This window comes from Mustelus asterias, chromosome 2 (assembly GCF_964213995.1).
Source record: "Mustelus asterias chromosome 2, sMusAst1.hap1.1, whole genome shotgun sequence".
In the NCBI taxonomy this organism is placed as follows: Eukaryota; Metazoa; Chordata; class Chondrichthyes; order Carcharhiniformes; family Triakidae; genus Mustelus; species Mustelus asterias.
The window spans coordinates 42,604,795-42,623,895 of NC_135802.1; the positions used below are offsets into that span (position 1 = coordinate 42,604,795).

Here is a 19,101-nt window from a genome sequence, read left to right on the forward strand (position 1 = left end):
TCATCTGTAAGAATCTTCATCATTCTATGATTCTAAGCACTTATCAACAACAACTTAGTGTCTTTAATTCAGCAAAACATCCAAGGTCCTTTACAAAAGCATTATCAAATAAAATTTTGCACCAAACCACACAGGTCAGGTGACCCAAAGCTTGGTCAAAGTGGCTGGACTGAATGAGCATCTTAAAGGAGAGAGATATGGAGAGATTGAGGAAGGGCATTTAAGAAGGCAGCTGAAGATACAGCCGCCAATGATGGAGCAACTAAGCTCAGAGATGGCATGGTGGCTAGCACTGCTGCCTCACAGCGCCAGGGACCCGGGTTCAATTCTGCCCTCGGATCACTGTCTGTGTGGAGTTTGCACATTCTCCCGTGTCTGCGTGGGTTTCCTTCACATGCAACGGTTTCCTTCCAGTCCAAAGATGTGCAGATTCGGTTGATTGGCCATGCTAAGTTGACCCTAGTGTCAGGGGGATTAGCAGGGTAAATATGTGGGGTTACGGGAGTAGGGCCTGGGGTGGCTTGTAGTCGGTGTAGACTTGATGGGCCAAATGGCCTCCTTCTGCACTGTAGGGATTCTATTCTATGTAAGAGGCCAGAATGAACAGGATTACAGAAAGAAAGAGAGCTCTGGAATTGGAAGAGGTTACCAAGATAAGGCCAGAATGTTTGATGAACAAGGACGAGTGTTTTAGCATCAAGGCACTGCCAGACCGGGAGCCAATGTACGTCAGCAAGATCAGGGCTGATATATGAACAAGATCTGATTCCAGGTCGGATGCAGGCACTAGACTTTTAGATGAGCTAAATGTATGGAAGGTGCACGATATAAAGTGTCTGAACCTGCTGTCAAAACATCTCACCATCTTCTTCAGGTAGCAGCCTTGATTATTCAAGGATCATCAAACCATGGGTTGTGTCCCGATCTTATGGTGGGATGGGGCGAGGAGGTGGGCTACATGTCTATCTCAGCCAGAGATCAAACCATATCCTAACTATCTCGCCAACTGAGCTAACTGGTCACCCAATTTCCATCACCTTATGCAATTGGTTATTTTGTTTGTAGCAATTGGACTGTAGGCCAATTTGTATCAATAGACCGAAGCATTTCACCTCATGTGTAATATTTAAATGTTCTGGTTAATGTTTTGGTGCCAAAATAGTGCAGCCATGAAATTAACACAAACACACTATAACTAGCTAGTAAAGGGAATTATATTTCTATGAGTCTATCGCAAATCTAACTACAAGAGGTTGGAGGAGTTGGGGAAGGGAACAGAAGGAAGTGACACTCAATTCAATCTTGTCAGAAGCCATTTACCAACATTAAAATGCCAGAAATCAGGAATGAAGAGGTGGAGGACTAATCGTAATATGAGAAAAAAAAACATATCTTTGGCTGGAGAAACAGGCAACCTGGAGTAAAGTGAACCAGTACTAATATTTTAAAATGTTCCAAAAGTATTGGTTTGTGTGTAAGGGGAAGTGTGAGCCACACTTGTTTCATCAACACATTACGCAAGTTATTCGTTGGTATATAAGGAACTAGTAGGATATGGCACAAAAGTGTCATTTAAGAAGTCTGTACCACTCGACAGCAGCTCACCCTCACAATGCAGCAATGGGTTCTACCGTTCCCTGAAACCAGTTCGATATAAATCTATGAGAATAAATGAGGAGGATTCAATGGCTTACACAGCTTTGATCACAGTGCCAGGAAACAAGCATGATCTTACTGGCAGTCACTGCCCCAGCAACCTCCTTCAGAAAATGAAATATTGATAAAAACTCAAGGCATTAGCTTATCCAGAACAGGAGTGACTGAACACCAGGCTTTTCTTCACCCACCTCCATTTGCATGTGCGTATGTGTCCAAAGCTGCAGCAGGTTAGCAGTGAAGAATTTTATCTAATTCCCATGTTGGAAGTCTGGGACTGAGTATTGAGTTACAATAAAGTGACAGAATAGACAATAAACCTCTCACTCATCCACACATCATAGACATTCCAGCTATCCCTTATGCTACATAATGAAAAGTGAAACATTATTTGACAACCTCAGTAATTGCAGTCAGTATTGCACTGTTAATTGATATACTGTAATGCTGTCAGAATTCAATATATTCCCCCCTGCAAGGAACCTGTGCAGAATTGCAACTTCTCAGGCACCGAGACTGGGAAGGCATAGAAGTGTTACAGACAAGAGGGAGTTCCCGCCGCTGGGAGTGAAAGTGGATCGCAAGCTCATACAGGCAGATGGTTGGACCCTGGGGATGGGGGAGGTTGTATTGACAGTGGCCAATTCAGAGCCCTCTGCTGGGACTGTCATCCAATTAAAGATGGTGGCACGTCTCCCACAGCTGCGAGCACAGAGGTGGCAGTGCCATCAATAGAGGTGACTGCCGCTGAACCCGCAGGGAGGAGAGCGCTAAGCTGAGGCGTCCTAAAATAAGGTTGGGTAGCAATTGATTTTCAATATGCTTGGTCCAGGCAGACAGACCCTGGCAGTGGGAGGGGTGCAGGGGTCATTGCCTCCATGGGCCATGGAATTTCCAGAAAGAAAGACCTCCCACAGGTAGCTCTTTCAATGGAAAGTGGCCAGTAACTGGATTGCTAATTGAATTAATTAGCCGCCTGCCTCGGGTGGCTGCACCACTGAAGTTCCCGCTTCTGGGAATTTCCTGTGATGTCAAAAAGACATTGGGCTTCCTCATGACACCTTCCATTGCCACTTTACAAGCCTTCCCATTTCCAGGGGGGCTCGTAGAATCCCAGCTTAAGAATAACTACTACACAGAAGGACGCCATGCTACCCATTGAGTCCATAGCAAGTTGATGCAGGTAACTTTGGTCCCTGGAGCACAGCATTCTGAACAAGCAGAAAAGTTCAGATTCCATATATTCCAGGAAATTAGTGCTTATAGTAGCAAGTCACAGCATGCAATTAGTCTCACTCTGATAAATTAACGGAGCTTGCTGACTGGATAGCAGAAACGGCATTACCAGTACATTTGAGAGTTTAGAATTCTAACAAGTATGGAAGAGATACATCCTTACAGTGTACAGGTCAGGTGTTCAGCTCTCAACATGATTTATCCTTTCATCATTACAAGTTCCAAAAAGGTAACATACCCAGGGGATACATCAGTAGGGAACAATTAATCCTGTGCTACTGCATTTCTAGCTATGTAAACACTGCAGGAAAAGTAGGTGAGCAGCTATCCGGAGTGACCAGAAGAACAGAGAACGAGCTGCTGAGAACTATCAAATATGAGCAAAAGTTCAGAATCAGGTTGGACTCATCCTGTTTAACAGGAAGCAATGGGGTAAATGTTGCAAGTTCAGGCTTCCGAATAAGCGACCTGCTGAAGAATGTCCCCTGAGGCACGTAATATATCTGAGTTATGGACTTGAAGTTTGTGGTGCAGAAGAATCTACCAAAATCATTTATGACCAGACCCCAGGTTATTAAGCGAGGAACAGAACTTGGAAACCAAACAATTATCGGATGAGTTCTGAATTGTTGGAAACAGGTTACAAAAGTGAATCTAGCATCCCTTCCAAATATTTGCCTCTTTATCACTGCCTTGAATTATTTGTCAACATACCTTGTTTTATTCACTTACACACCCGGCACTCGCAGTTTACACAACCAGTTTTCAAAATAGGGGAGTTTAACATCATAATATTGTCAGATGTGAGAATTGTTCGTTTTGAAATTATACCACTGCAAAAGTTAGCTTGTGTAATTGGAACTGTTTGCAACGCCGCAAATTTGGTTAACTATAGTCGCGTTGGATTTGAAGAAGCATCCATTTCAAATGTAACGCAATGCAGCTCAATGAAACATATACAACAATTTAAACAATAGTACAATCAAATAAAGATCATATATACAATCAGAAGGAAGGACAGGAGTTAAAGATGGTATTACTGATGTAAACTTGAGAGAAAGACCTGTGTTTAAATAAAGAAAACAAGTCCATATAACATTTCAAGCAGCAGTAATTCGACTCACGGTGCAGGCATCAATCCAGGTATACCCATCTGTATCTGTCATATCTATGGAGCAGGACAATGACAAGTACAATAAGAATATAAATGTTCTGGACAAAATTCCAAGAAGTAATGAACAAAGATTCACGCTGAAATTTTCTTAATTTTCAAATGAACACCACAAAATACAACCACCTAAATACAAAGTACCTGATGTCTTTATGTTGAAGCAGTTATTACTCCAAGTGGTGTAGGGAATTTTCCTGAATATGTCTCAGGGATTTTATCACACTCCTTTGCCTCTAGAATATACTAATCACACCACTGTCATCAATTCACAAGGGAGGGTTTTCAGTAAGCAGCTAATGTGGGTCAGTCTCAGTTTCTATCTCCTCCATTGCTTTTCAATTTCCCTTGCTAATTCAATTCAGACAAGAGTATGATTGTGCCTATTTAGTTTAGGGTGATTCTTATCCCCTCAGCTCGTGGTTATTGTCAGGAGTGAAATTAACCCATGTAGCTCGAACCACAGAGGGATTCACATAGAGAAATCTGTCCTAAAGCCCGTCGAGATTACTGAGGCAATTTTTACTGACTGCCCTCTCAGCTCGAGTCTCTCTGAGAGGGATGGCAGAGAGAGAGAAAACCTCTACCATGGTGCTGTAGCCCTAACTATGATCCGCATTCCTGTCAAGCACATTCTTCTTCTCGTGTTGCCATGTCTAATTCTTCTTCCTGCTTCTCGAGACATTTTTCTGCGTGGGCTACCATTCAGTGCAAGTGCAATCGCTGGCATTAGTGTTCTTCACTGGTCCTGTGATCCTGCTTTCTTGGATCTTTTGAAAGTAATGATGCAGAAGACAGATCCTAGTTTGACAATGTTGAGATCTTTGATGTTAACTATTACACCTTTCAGGAAAGGGTAGCACAAATGTACAACAGGTCAACGCTTGCTTATTCAATAAGGGTGCTTTCCACTTTCTTCAGATCCTTTGTTCAAATGTTTTCTTGGGCTTAATTATGCCCACTGGCAACACTTCACATTCTGTTGTTGATTGCCACCTTTAGATATTGTTGGTAGGGTTCAGTTAACAAGGTGCACAGAATCATCATAGGATCCCGACAGTACAGAAGAGGCCATTCGGCCCATCACGTCTGCACCGACTCTCTGACAGAGTATCTTACCGAGGCCCTCTCCCCCGTCCTATCCCCGTGACCCCACGCACATTTCCCATGGCTAATCCATCTCACCTATACATCTTTGGACACGAAGGGGCAATTTAGCATCTGGACTGTGGGAGGAAACCCACGCAGACACGGGGGGAACATGCAGACTCTGCACAGACAGTGACCCAAGCCAGAAATCAAACCCGGGTCCCTGGAGCTGTGAGGCAGCAGTGCTAACCACTGTGCCACCATGCTGCAAATAGTGTATTAGGTCCCCTGACACATTAGCTATGAGGTCCCCCCTTTAATTTACAGCCAATTTCATTGACGCATCTTTACACAATTATAGATGTAGCAATATAGGGCTGAGCACAGTCCATGATGGTTAGAAATTGAGGACAGTGTATTGCAAAACATCCATACTACTTTTGTGGTCAACCTCAAGTCATGGTTATGTCTTCCCCTTATCCTTCCATGCCCTTTCTGTTGCAAAGTCAACAGTGAGATATTCAGCAATCCAGGACAAGACAACCCAAACTGTACATTGATTTCTAATCCAAAAACTGCCATCTTGTTTGATATGCATGTGATCAAGAAATGTTGCTGAGATCTCAGTCAGAATCCTACTGGTTTCTAGATGTTGTAAATAGTCAGTACAAGTACATTCAGCTTTCATCATTTCATAGCTGTACATGCAATATATTCAGTACATACTGCACAGTATATTCCCATGCAATATATTCAGTACATACTGCACAGTATATTCCCATGCAGTATATTCAGTGCATGCTATACAGTATATTCCCATGCACTATATTCAGTGCATGCTGTACAGTATATTCCCATGCAGTATATTCAGTGCATGCTGTACAGTATATTCCCATGCAGTATATTCAGTGCATGCTGTACAGTATATTTAGTACATGCTGTATATTTCTTGTTTGACAAGGGCGGAAATGAGAATCAGTATAACTATTTCTTTGTAAGTAAATTAAATCAAAATGGGGAATGGCACTCTTGCTGATCTTTTCCCTCTTATGTATTAGCAACTAGAATTTCTGCCTCTCTGTTGTAAACAATAAGCATATAAAGCTTTTCTGTCAACAAAACGATAATGAGCGCCTTCGGAATTTTTAAATTTTACATTAAACTAGCATGAACAAGCAAAGATCCCTTTTGTCTCAGCTTAATAGGTTTTCTGTAATGAATACAGCACAAAACAAAAGGTACGACAGATGTACAATCAATACAGTGATTATTTTTCCCTAAACCTTGCATAAACAAAGCGGGCTGGATGTTGGCAGGGAGGTGATCGGGGGTTAGAGGTGGGTGAACTGCAGATTCGTGCAGCAGAGCAGCGTGCTAGTTGCCTGTTGTGTTGCCGCCTCCATGTGATTTTGTTTCAGAGACAGCTTCTCATTGAGAATGGCCACCCACCCAGTAGCAGCAGGCAGGCAATTAATGAGATTAAACAGGCATTTGAGAGGTGGCTCGAGACAGCATTTCAACTTTCTCAGAGGTGCATAGACCCCACGTTGTGTCAGCATCTTATCCAAGCAGATGAGGCTGCTGCACAGTGGGAGCCTCTGAATAAAGTGGCAGGCATAAAATCCTCTGTATAAAGAGGGGAAATAGCAGACATGAATTCAGGCAGTCACTGGCTTGCCATAGTGCAAGGAGACCTCGAGGATTGGGAACGCTGACAGAGGCAAAAGTCACAGAATCCAGTGTCAGCTTCCGAGAATGTTGGAACGACAGCGTTTAACAGAGAAGGTGGTGGCTGAAATGTGGTGACATACTGAGCAGGAAAGCAGGGTGTTCCGGGTTTCTCTGATTCTGGAACGCAGACTCACACAATTGTTACAATACAGAAGGAGACCATTCAGCCCTCATGTTTGCATCGGCTCTCCAAATGAGCAATGCACCTAACCACCCACCTTCTCCCCAAAATCCTGCATTTTCTTTTCAATAATAACTCCACTTCTTTTTTTAAATTCATCTATTGAATCTGCCTCCACCACCCTCCCAGGCAGCAGATTTCAGATCCTTCGCCACTCACCACATTAAAACATTTCTCCTTATATCTCCATTGCTGCTTTTGCCAATTACCTTAAATTTGTGCACTCTGGTTCTCAATGACTCCACCGGTGAGAACAATTTCTCCCCATTTATTCTGTCCAGACCCTTCATGATTTTGAATTCCTTTGTCAAATCTCCTTTCAACCTTTTCTTCTCCAAGGCAAACAGTCCCAACTTCTCCAATCTATCGTCATAACTGAAGTTCTTCATCCCTGGAACCATTCTCATGAGTCTTTCCTGCGCTCTTTCTAATGCTATTACATCTTACCTGTAATGCTCACCTAGAAATGGACGCAATTCTACAGTTGAGGCCAAACCAGGTGTTTTATACAAGTTTAACATAACCTCCTTGCTCTTGTACTCCATGCCGCTGTTAATAAAGCTTAGGATATTGTATGCTTTGTTAACCATTCTCTCGCAATCTATCCGGCCACTTTCAATGACTAAAGCACATATACACCCAGGTCCCTCTGTCTCTATATCCCTTGTAGAATTGTACCCTTTATTTTATATCAAACCTTGTGTTCCTTTTAACCAAATATATCACTTCACACTTCTCTAAATTCAGCTTCATCTGTCACTTGTCCACCCATTCCACCAACTTTTCTCCATCCAATATCCTCCTCATAGTTCACAATGCTTTCAAGTTTCATGTCATCTACAAAATAGTGCCCTGCATACCAAGGTCTTGGTCATATTGTGTAACCGACATGAGGGCAAGGCAAAGTTAATTATTATTACTACACCCCTCTTCTGCCCATGACAACAATAGGTTAATTCCTAATTTAGGGAAGCGATGGCCTAGTGGTATTATCGCTAAACTATTAATCCAGAAACTCAGCTAATGCTCTGGGGACCTGAGTTCAAATTCTACCACGGCGGATGGTGGAATTTGAATTCAGTTAAAAAAAAATCTGGAATTAAGAATCTACCGATGACCATGAAACCATTGTCAATTGTCAGAAAAACACATCTGGTTCACTAATGTCCTTGTGGGAAAGAAATCTGCCGTCCTTACCTGGTCTGGCCTACATGTGACTCCAGAGCCACATGACTCTCAATTGCTCTCGGACAACTAGGGATGAGCAATAAATGCTGGCCAGCCAACAATGCCTATGTCCCATGAATGAATAAAAAATATATATATATTTTCCTCTGTATCCTTCCTCTCGTTGAAATAGACCATGGTGTGTTTCCTAACCCCAGTTTAGGGGGTTCAATTTTAACAATAATCCCACAGCAAATTCTTTAAGGTGAAACAAAACTAGGATTTATTAACAGATTCAAAACCCAAGGCATGGGTCACAACACACATTCACACTCATGAGCATACAAGGTAAAAATACAAAGAAGTTGCAAATTGCAAGTTCCTAAAAAAAATCAAAAGGTATCAGCATTAATTCAAACGAATAGCATCCAGTAAGTTAATGTCCGATGACAGTTCTTTCAAGTGGCTTCATCTGGAAGAACTCTTGTTCTTTGTCCTAGGAACTCAGTTGTGGGTTGAGGCAGTTGAAGATACAGCAAAGTACTCTTGTATTCTGGGAATTAGCTCACATTATGGGCAGAATACAAAGTTCTTTCTGGAGATCTTTGAGAGAGATGGAGGTTAGAGGCAGGCTGCAGTCTGTTTTTTCTCTTCCGAGGCTAAACCACAAATGAACACCAGAATTTCAAAAGTGGTATAATTAAAACAATTCAAACAGCTGAAGACTCGATCATTTGACAGGGTGGTTTTGGGTTGAGTCATTCTGCTAACAGCGTACTTTCAAAACCCACATTAAAACCCACTGTACTGTGAGCAGGTAACAGTGGAACCATTAGCACTATGTTAGTGATGAGGAGTCCTCATAGCTCTACCTTTGTCCAGAGCTGGCTGGTGCAGATCTCCCATCTTCTCATCCTTTATGTTGGCCTGTCTGGAATGTTCACACAATTTAAGTCACATTCCAGGAGGTTGGTGAGTTGGTCTTTGTCCATTTTTTAAAAAACAGAATTCAAACAAGAGATTATGGAAAAGAAATCATTTTTCATACTTTTCTCAGCATAACCTGTATCACCTCCAAATTTAGAAATGGTGTCTTGAACACTCCAAGATCTTGGTCATATCAGGAAAAGCAAGGGTCCCAACATGGACTCCTGGGGAACTCCATTACAAGTATGATGAAAGTAAGGAGGTGTGGAATAGAGGAAAAGTTGGCCGATTGGATAGGTAACTGGCTATCTGATCGAAGACAGAGGGTGGTGGTGGATGGAAAATTTTCGGACTGGAGGCAGGTTGCTAGCGAAGTGCCACAGGGATCAGTGCTTGGTCCTCTGCTCTTTGTGATTTTCATTAATGACTTAGAGGAGGGGGCTGAAGGGTGGATCAGTAAATTTGCTGATGACACCAAGATTGGTGGAGTAGTGGATGAGGTGGAGGGCTGTTGTAGGCTGCAAAGAGACATAGATAGGATGCAAAGCTGGGCTGAAAAATGGCAAATGGAGTTTAACCCTGATAAATGTGAGGTGATTCATTTTGGTAGGACTAATTTAAATGTGGATTACAGGGTCAAAGGTAGGGTTCTGAAGACTGTGGAGGAACAGAGAGATCTTGGGGTCCATATCCACAGATCTCTAAAGGTTGCCACTCAAGTGCATAGAGCTGTGAAGAAGGCCTATAGTGTGTTAGCTTTTATTAACAGGGGGTTGGAGTTTAAGAGCCGTGGGGTTATGCTGCAACTGTACAGGACCTTGGTGAGACCACATTTGGAATATTGTGTGCAGTTCTGGTCACCTCACTATAAGAAGGATGTGGAAGCGCTGGAAAGAGTGCAGAGGAGATTTACCAGTATGCTGCCTGGTTTGGAGGGTAGGTCTTATGAGGAAAGGTTGAGGGCTGTTCTCTCTGGAGCGGAGGAGGCTGTGGGGAGACTTAATAGAGGTTTATAAAACGATGAAGGGGATAGATAGAGTGAATGTTCAAAGACTATTTCCTCGGGTGGATGGAGCTATTACAAGGGAGCATAACTATAGGGTTCGTGGTGGGAGATATAGGAAAGATATCAGAGGTAGGTTCTTTACGCAGAGAGTGGTTGGGGTGTGGAATGGACTGCCTGCAGTGATAATGGAGTCAGACACTTTAGGAACATTTAAGCTGTTATTGGATAGGCACATGGAGCACACCAGGATGATAGGGAGTGGGATAGCTTGATCTTGGTTTCAGATAAAGCTCGGCACAACATCGTGGGCCGAAGGGCCTGTTCTGTGCTGTACTGTTCTATGTTCTATGTTCAAACCTTCCTCCAGTCTGAAAAACATCCATTAACCACGGCGCTCTGTTTCCTCTTACTCAGCCAATTGTGTATCCATGTTCCTGGTCCCTTTTATTCCGTAAACACTTATCCTGAGCCTTGCAGATCCTTCAGTGGAAGCATCGAATCCGGGCATCAAGTTAATTGGAATCAGTCCCAATCTAGATTCCAACATCAGATCCACTCCTCGTGAAGATTAGCACACTAAATGCAGCAAGTCTCCAGTAAGCGCACATTACCAGATGACACTCATGCTACATACTCGGACAGGACTTAATGATGAGGTCACAAATTCCCAGAACAGAAATCTCGAGACCAGTTATTTTTCATCCTCAGTCCTTTTAATCACATTCAAGTGTGCATATTGAATAAAAAAGGTTCAGAATCTGCACCCAACTGAACCTCAGTGTGATGATACAGCTCTTTCTCTGCCCCCTTGTGCGAGTTCCTACATGGTGCTCCCCTTGTGGCTGGGACTGATTGGGAGACTGTCTTGGTGGCTAGGATTCCTGTGGCATCATTTCCTGGGGTGGTGGTGCTCGTGTTGGCACTGTGACAGGCTGCTCCAGCTATATTTGTGCAGGAGCACCCTCAGTCATGGAGGTGTGAAGCTTATCTCGAGGTCTGTGGTGTTGGCTTAAAATGCGGTCCCTTGAGTAGTGGCACCATCTACATCATCCTCAGCCCTTAAAAGGCCCATCTGCATGTCTGCACTTACCAGGTTCGGAAGAATACCTGATTGGGTGTGCATGCATTCAGGTGCCATCACTGGTCAGTGTGTTGGTCAATGATACAGAATGCACCACACAATCTGTGATGACAGTCTGCTGCCCCAGAAGACCACTGCAAGCAACCCTCCATGAGAGAAAGCAATCTTTTCAATGAAAGAGTGGTGTAGTGGTATTGTCACTGGACTAGTAACCCAGAGTCCCAGGGTGATGGTCTGGGATCCTGGATCAAATCCCACCACAGCAGATGGTGAATTTGAATTCAATTGAAATTTGGGTGGAACTAAAGGTCTAAATGATGACCATAAAACCATTGTCAATTGTTGCAGAAAACCTCCACCTAGTTCACTAACGTCCTTTAGCCATCCTTACCTGGTGTGGCCTACATGTGACTCCAGATCCACAGCAATGTAGTTGACTCTTAAATGCCCTCAGTAAATGCCCTCAGGGATGGGCAATAAATGCTGGCCCAGCCAACAATGCCCACATCCCATGAACGGATGAATTAAAATAAATGCCTGAAACATTGAGGTGCTCATGTCAGGAATGGATGCCTCCTTTACTGCACGTGTCCTGCCTCAGGAAACTCTGTCCGATGTCTCCTCCACTTTGTATATGGCTCTCAGGAGGCAGCATCACTGCTGCATATGCAGGACTGGAGATGTTCAAAGCTGCCTCTGCCTTCGTCTCCTGTTCACATGTGCTGTGATGCTCACCTTGTGCCATCTGTTTCAATGTCAACAGCCCCACCAAGATACATGTATCTGCGTTAGCGGAGCGCATGCCTGACTCATGACAGTGATTCTTCAGCATGCAAGTTGACCTTTGGGGAGGCCGTGTCCTCCACGCATGACAGTTGGTGCTGACTCTCCGGCATTGGCCTGCATAAGAGAGAAAACACCAGTTACTCACCCTCCTTCAACTCAGCAGCTGCTTCATCAGAGGTCTGGCAGCAGATCCAGTGGCATCTACTGCATGCAACTTCACACAGTATCGTGTTGCTCCTACGCTCAATCAATCAACTATCACCCTCTCTGCCGCACACCAATCTCACCATTGACTGCTTGCACTGTGAACAACCTTCCAGCGTCGGTGACCTTCTCCTCCGTGGGCGTTAACATTGCCAGTTTGAACACTCCACCCCTGGAATGACTCCTCTTGTGGACATTGTGGGTGATCTTTCCTCCTCTAATGTGAGGATGAAGATTTCAGCTACAGTTATGACTATCATGATACACAAATCAGAAGCCATGATCCTGACATTGCACTGACATGACCATCCTCGCCAACATACACAGCTTTGATTCCTTCCCTCGGGTGAGGCACGGAACACACATCTCCTCCATGTTCCAGACTGTCTGTCTTGATGTCCTCCTGCTCAGACATATGCAGTCACTTTTAGACCCTCATGGCAAACAGCGTGGCTTTGCATGTTCCTCAATTTGCCAGACCTCAGGAGATCATTGAAAGACTTTCCGCACTGGACCCATGTCCTGCTCACCACCTTGAAGCTGGTGACCTCACTGGCAATTGCCAGACACGCCTCCTTAGTTTGCCCCTTCCTGCCAGTCTCTGGAACCAATAAGTTCCTCCTCACTCTCACCACCTAAAACACAATCTTTCGAGAGTTGGCACTTATCTGTGAGGCCACCTTATCCTGATAGAATGCCATGTTAATGGCCTGGTCTGGTTGAAAGGGGGTCTGTCACTTCTATCTCCTACCTCCTGATTGTGCCTGCTGACCATCGCAAGATAGTCATCCTGGAGTGACCACTAATTGGGTGCCTCCAGAAAAATGCCGTTACACGCTGACCATTCGTGGATTTAGGACCTGGAAACATTCCCAACTTTGAGATGCCAATGACCTCAACATATCCAGCCCAGACTCTTGTTTAAAATATATATAAGCAATTCACACAAACAAAAAACTTCTGAGATTTATCTTTTTTTTGCAATTAATTTAAAACATCATCTGAGCATATATTGCAAGAATATGAAGGAAGTTGTTCCATCAATATAGTTGACTGAATGATATTGCAGCATTTTTGGATAGAGCGTGCATTGCACCTGCTTACACTCCACAATTCTGCATAAGATCACCAGACTTTTGGAAGAATGGTGAAGCCTTCAAGTTCAAAGTTTAGCAAAGGCATCAAAATGCATAAACAATGATTCAGTTGATAAATGTAATGATGCCATTGTGAAATGTACATTTGCTTATAAAATTGGTTTAGACCCTCATTTTGTACAACGTAAACTTCAATTACTGAGGAAAAATGTGGTAGATGATTTCACTCAGAAAGCATTTTGAACGACTTGTGAAGTGAAGACTGGATGTTCCATAGAAAGCAGTTTTATAAGACAAAGTCCCATCACCGTGCCACACACAAGGGTCATATGTAATTGCAAAAATGCTGGTGTTTTTATATTGAAATTTCACCAAGAACTGGTTGACATTGAAGTTTTCAGTGGAACACACAACCCATGTGTAGGATTTAAGTACATTATAAATGTATATCATTAATCGGAAGGACAGGCATCATGCGTCAGCTGCAAAAACACTTCTTGAAAACATCTAAAATTTACATCAGTTACACCAACTCTCTGATTGGCTTTAAGAGTTTAAAAGTAACTACAATAACAGGATTTGCCCTTTTAGACTAGTGACCTCAAAGGTACAGGCCAAGTTAGGAACTACACATCACAACTGTAATTGTACAACACCATGAGTCTGCTAGTGTTAATATAATAAAAGCAGCAAATTATACCCAGGAATCATGCCTTGGATCAATTACTAAATAATAGTTACAGTTTTGCTGTTGGAAATCATGGCACAGTTGAAACCTGTGCTGAATACTCCTCATTCATAATGAACAGTTACCCCTTTCCCCACCCCAACCGTGTTGTAGTTCCCTCAGTTCAAACCTTTCAGGTACACTGGGGATGTGCATCCCCAATTTTATTATAATCATACAGTGCAGACGAGGCCCTTCGGCCCATCGAGTCTGCGCTGACACATTAGAAACACTTGAACTCTCACCTAATCCCATCTGCCAGCACCTGGCACATCATAATATTCAAGGCTATGTGCCAAGTGCTCATCCAAGTACTTTTTAAAGGATGTGAGGCAACCCGCCTCCACCACCCTCCCAGGCAGCGCCTCTGGGTAAAGCAGATTCACAGCTCCAGGGACCTGGGTTCGATTCCCGGCTTGGCTCACTGTCTGTGTGGAGTTTGCACATTCTCCTCGTGTCTGTGTGGGTTTCCTCCGGGTGCTCCGGTTTCCTCCGGGTGCTCCGGTTTCCTCCCACAGTCCAAAGATGTGCGGGTTCGGTTGACTGGCCATGCTAAAATTGCCCCTTAGTGTCCTGGGATGCGTAGGTTAGAGGGATTAGCATGTAAAATATGTAGGGATATGGGGGTAGGACCTGGGTGGGATTGTGGTCGGTGCAGACTCAATGGGCCGAATGGCCTCTTTCTGTACTGTAGGGTTTCTATGATTTCTATGAAAGAAGTTTTACCTCACATTCCCCCCAAACCTCCTGCCCCTCACCTTAAGCTTATGTCCCCTCGTGACTGACCATTCAACTAAGGCGAACAACTGCTCCCTATCCACTCTGTCCATGTCTCTTATAATCTGGTACACCTCGATCAGGTTGCCCCCTCAGTCTTCTCTGTTCTAACAAAAACAACCCAAGCCTATCCAATCTCTCTTCATAACTTAAATGTTTCATCCCAGGCAGCATCCTGGTAAATCTTCTCTCCCCTCCAGTGCAATCACATCCTAATCACTGTACTTTCATGGGCTCAAATTCTGGAATCCCTCCCCCACCAAAAATAAAAATCCCTTCACCTTCCTTAAGATGTTCTTTCACACCTTCCCTTACGGATAAGCAATTGCTCACCTGCCCTAATCTGTCCTTATGTGACTCTGGGTCAAATTCCATTCGATAAAAGTACCTTTCAATGGTTTAACTGTGTCCCAGGTCCTATTTAAAATGCAAGTCGCTGTTGCTAAATTGCCAGATGAAAAAAAAGTCCACCTCGTTCACCTTCAACCAGTTGCATGACATAATTATAACGGAGTGGTTGGCTAATCATAGCAACCAATCTCTATCAATCAGTCTGCAAGAGACACAAACAGCGCATGGATTTACTGAGGTGCAGGATTGAAAATGCCGGATTCATACGATATCTGTTTTTCTTTCGTCAAGGACTTCTTACCACGACCCATCTATGAATCACTCACTGTCTGGGCGAATTTAACTTCAAAGTCAATTTGATTATGCAAAGTAATCACTATTCAAAGCCAAGACTTTAATCAGTGGAGTATGTGATTTTTTTGGAGGGGGGGGGGGGGAGGGCGGATGATATAAGATTATGTTAAACACGGTCGCAATACAATACTTCGAAAATTCAAATATAATTCCCCGATTAATTGATGGAAAATGTCATTTGGTCCATCCGAATCCATGTACCCATCAGCGATTCGCAAACCAAGATTACAGACGATCCCGTGCAGACAGGGCAGGGTGTCCGTTAGATTGACATACAGTGGGTCCCTCCTTACCATCATCTGGTGTCAGTAACCTTTCACATAGCTCATTCCGGGTAGCTCAAACCCCTGGCCAGATATTCGAGGAGATTTGGGGGCATATGTTCCACCGGGACAATAAACGCTTGTTGGTGGCACTGACACTTTAAAATATTCTTTAAAAAGCATAGCGAAATCAACAGAACAAAAACTGTTCCCAATCTGTGGATCAGACAGGTAACAGGAGAACGACATTCACACAAACAAGCTCTTGCTTCTATCCGTCTTTGACCCAGCAGCGTGTTTCATTCAAGGATACAATTTGGGGAATTTCAATTTACTTTCAGGGTGAGCCTTCAATGTAACCAGCGAGATTATTGCAGGGCACAAATGTCTTTAAAGATTTCAACCGAAACAGGGCGTTCAGTTGTAGATTTTCACACTTGAAGGGCCGGGAAAAACATTTAACAATAAAAAGAGAAAAAATATATGAATACATTTTGAATAGTCGCTGTTTTCTTGCGAGATCCCGAAGCTGTGACTAGTGGGTGCTTTTACAATCTGGTTAACGCGTCAACGTGAGGATAATGAGTTGTGTTGTGACTGTTGGATCAGGACACATTACAGGGAGAACACAACTCAATCACACTGACGTACAAAAAAACCCCGGCAGTGCAGGGGGGGAGGAATCACGCAAACTTTAAGAACGAAAAGAAAGCCACTGGAAATAAACCAAAGGAATGTCTGAAAAGATACTGGGTGCCCTTTGCATTGGCTGCTCGCACGCTTCGCTGTCTTTAAGACCAGATTAATACAACCCCCGCCCGCCCCGATTGATATAAATCAGATCTAGAATGGAAATAGGCTGCTAATGGTTTCAGCCGGGTTTACGTCACCTCATGGAGCCCATTCATATCTGGAAACTGTAGCAATAGTAAACAGAGCGTGCACCTTCAATATCTGACAGATTATTCAGAGGGAATAAACCGAGCCATTTTGCTATTGCAGTCTCCACAAACACCGACACCACTCCAATTAACCATTCCTCTTCCCAGGAAATACATTTAAACAGACTTTTATTTTTTTTTAATTAGAGAAAGGACAGTCACGATTCCCCCTCAATAAACCTCCCACACTTTACTCTTGGACCCTCCCCACATGAGTAATCCGAATTCTCCTGGGGATTGAACTGTATTAGCTGCTCCTATTATCGGGGCGTCTCTTGTCTGGATGATGAAAGTTCACTTCGAGAACTTTCCAAACTTTTTTTTACCCCCCCCCGCCACAAAACAACAGGCAATGTTATTTCCCTCGCTGCTGAAAACAGAGACCCAACAGGGGATTTTCACAGTAACTTCATTCATTGCAGTGTTAATGTAAGCCTACTTGTGACAATAATTAATTAAGTTTCACATTAACGTCAGACCAAACTGGTCACATCAGAGAAAAGTCATACAATGAGCTTTGAAAGCACCAACAAGTGTATTTGATAAGCTTATCTTGCTCCAGGAGTTTGGGGGGGGGGGGGGGGAGGGGGGGGTGTACACAACAAGCCTGGTGTGGAATGACAGCGGGTTCTGCCCTAGGGAAGGCTCACCTGAACTCGGGCTTGAAGTCCGGCTTCAGGCCGTAGAAGGAGGTGGAGAGAGTCAGCAGCCACAGAGGCTTGTACTGGCCGTGCTCGCACTCCAGGTAGGGCGGCGACCACTTGATGTGAGTTTTATCCACCAGGTACCTCATGCCCCTCTTCCGCATGGGGGGCTGCACCGACCTGAACTCGTCCCTCAGCAGCTTCCTGTGCAGGGAGGGCTGGGGCGCACTCTGCTGCTTGTGCCGGTGAAACCACTCGCTCTCCAGGCTGCGGTTGGCCAAGTGGCGAGCGCCGGCCGACAGGTCCTGCAGGAAGATCTGGTTGTCCACCCGGGTGGCCTGGAGGAAGAGCTGGGGCAGGGAGGTGAAGGGCTGCACGTCGAAAGTCACCACCGCCCGGTGGACCTTGGGGTCACCCAGCAGAATACTCCTGACCAGAGCGTGGTACCACTCTACATCCTCCCTCAGGCTCAGCTCCCTCACCTCGTTACTCTGCAAGATCATGTTTAAGAAATTGGTGGCGTGCAGCACGGTGTCCATGGCACTGTGGAGGGACGGCTGGATGTGGAGTGAAGGTGAAGTCTCTTGTAGGTTTGACAGCTGGTACCTCTTGGTGCAGTTGGCGTAGCCAAGCTTGGAGGGGTCTCCAGTGTGGAGGAAAGCCCAGACAGGAGTGGGCAGACTGTCCTGCTGTTGGTGCGAGAAGCCCCCGCCGCTCCCCGGAGCTCTGCCCGGCGCGGGGGATTGGTGCCTGTTGTAGACCGCTTGCTTCTGGTGAGTGTCCACTTCGCCCCGCTCTCCCGAGCCGGGGCTGGAGCCCAGGCTGGATCCCGGCTGGATGTGGAGCAGCAGCAGCAGCGGGAGGAAGGCAGCAGCCATCTCGCCCGCCAAAGCCTCCCCGGCCAGCCCCGGGCCAGCTAGCACCTGCAATCAGTCTGTGCGAGCCGGAGAGTGCGATGGAGACATTGCCGCGGAGTGGCAGCCTGGTGCTGGGATAGCAGCGCCCCGACACACAGCCACCCCCCCGGCGCTGCGGCTCAGCCCCCGGCTCTCTCTGCTACACCGAGCCGCTCACGCCTCCATCCCCTCGCCGCCTTCTGCCTGGATCTTCAGCCGCTTCCCAAAGAGCCGCGATCCCGGGCTCTTCACCTGCTTTCCATCGCCGCCCGCGGGAGCTCCTGGAGACAGTTTGCAGGCGGGGAGGGACGGGGTGGGGTTACAGACTGGGACGCGGTCTTCATCCCACACTTTCTGAGGGGATTTATTATATATCCCAACTCCACCCACCCTGTCACAGCGAGAGAGAGTCACTCAGACACACAGTGTGTGTCACTGAGAGAGAGGATCGCAGACAGAGTCACTGAGACACAGTGTGTGTCACTGACAGACACACTAGTACGGAGTGTCTCTCACTCACAGTGTATCACACTCTATCAGTCAGTGTGTCTCCCCGCCCCCCCGGGCTGCTCCTCAAACATCCCGCCCCCATCCCCCTCCCATTGGCTATCCCGGCACAGTCTGCTGCGTCACCAGAGCATCCCCGCCTCTGATTGGTGTGTACCACTGTCAATCAGTCATTGGGCTTGCCCATTGGTGGGGTTGGGGGGGGGGCTGACTTCCCAGCACAACAATATCCCCCCCTCACCACCCAAACACCCCCCGGATTCCCAGGCTGATGAGGAGCTGAACACACACACAGGAGACACAGACACATTG

General features: G+C 45.2%; 1 protein-coding gene across 1 annotated transcript in view; it reads right to left on the bottom strand.

Annotated features, from left to right (window-relative positions):
- gpr158a (G protein-coupled receptor 158a) overlaps positions 1 to 18,264 on the bottom strand; it is a 512,094-nt gene extending 493,830 nt beyond the window's left edge. Inside the window, exon 1 of the mRNA XM_078200264.1 lies at positions 17,393 to 18,264. Coding sequence (XP_078056390.1) covers positions 17,393 to 18,264 — 872 coding nt within the window. The remainder of the gene's footprint in view (positions 1 to 17,392) is intronic.
- Positions 18,265 to 19,101: the final 837 nt, after the last annotated feature.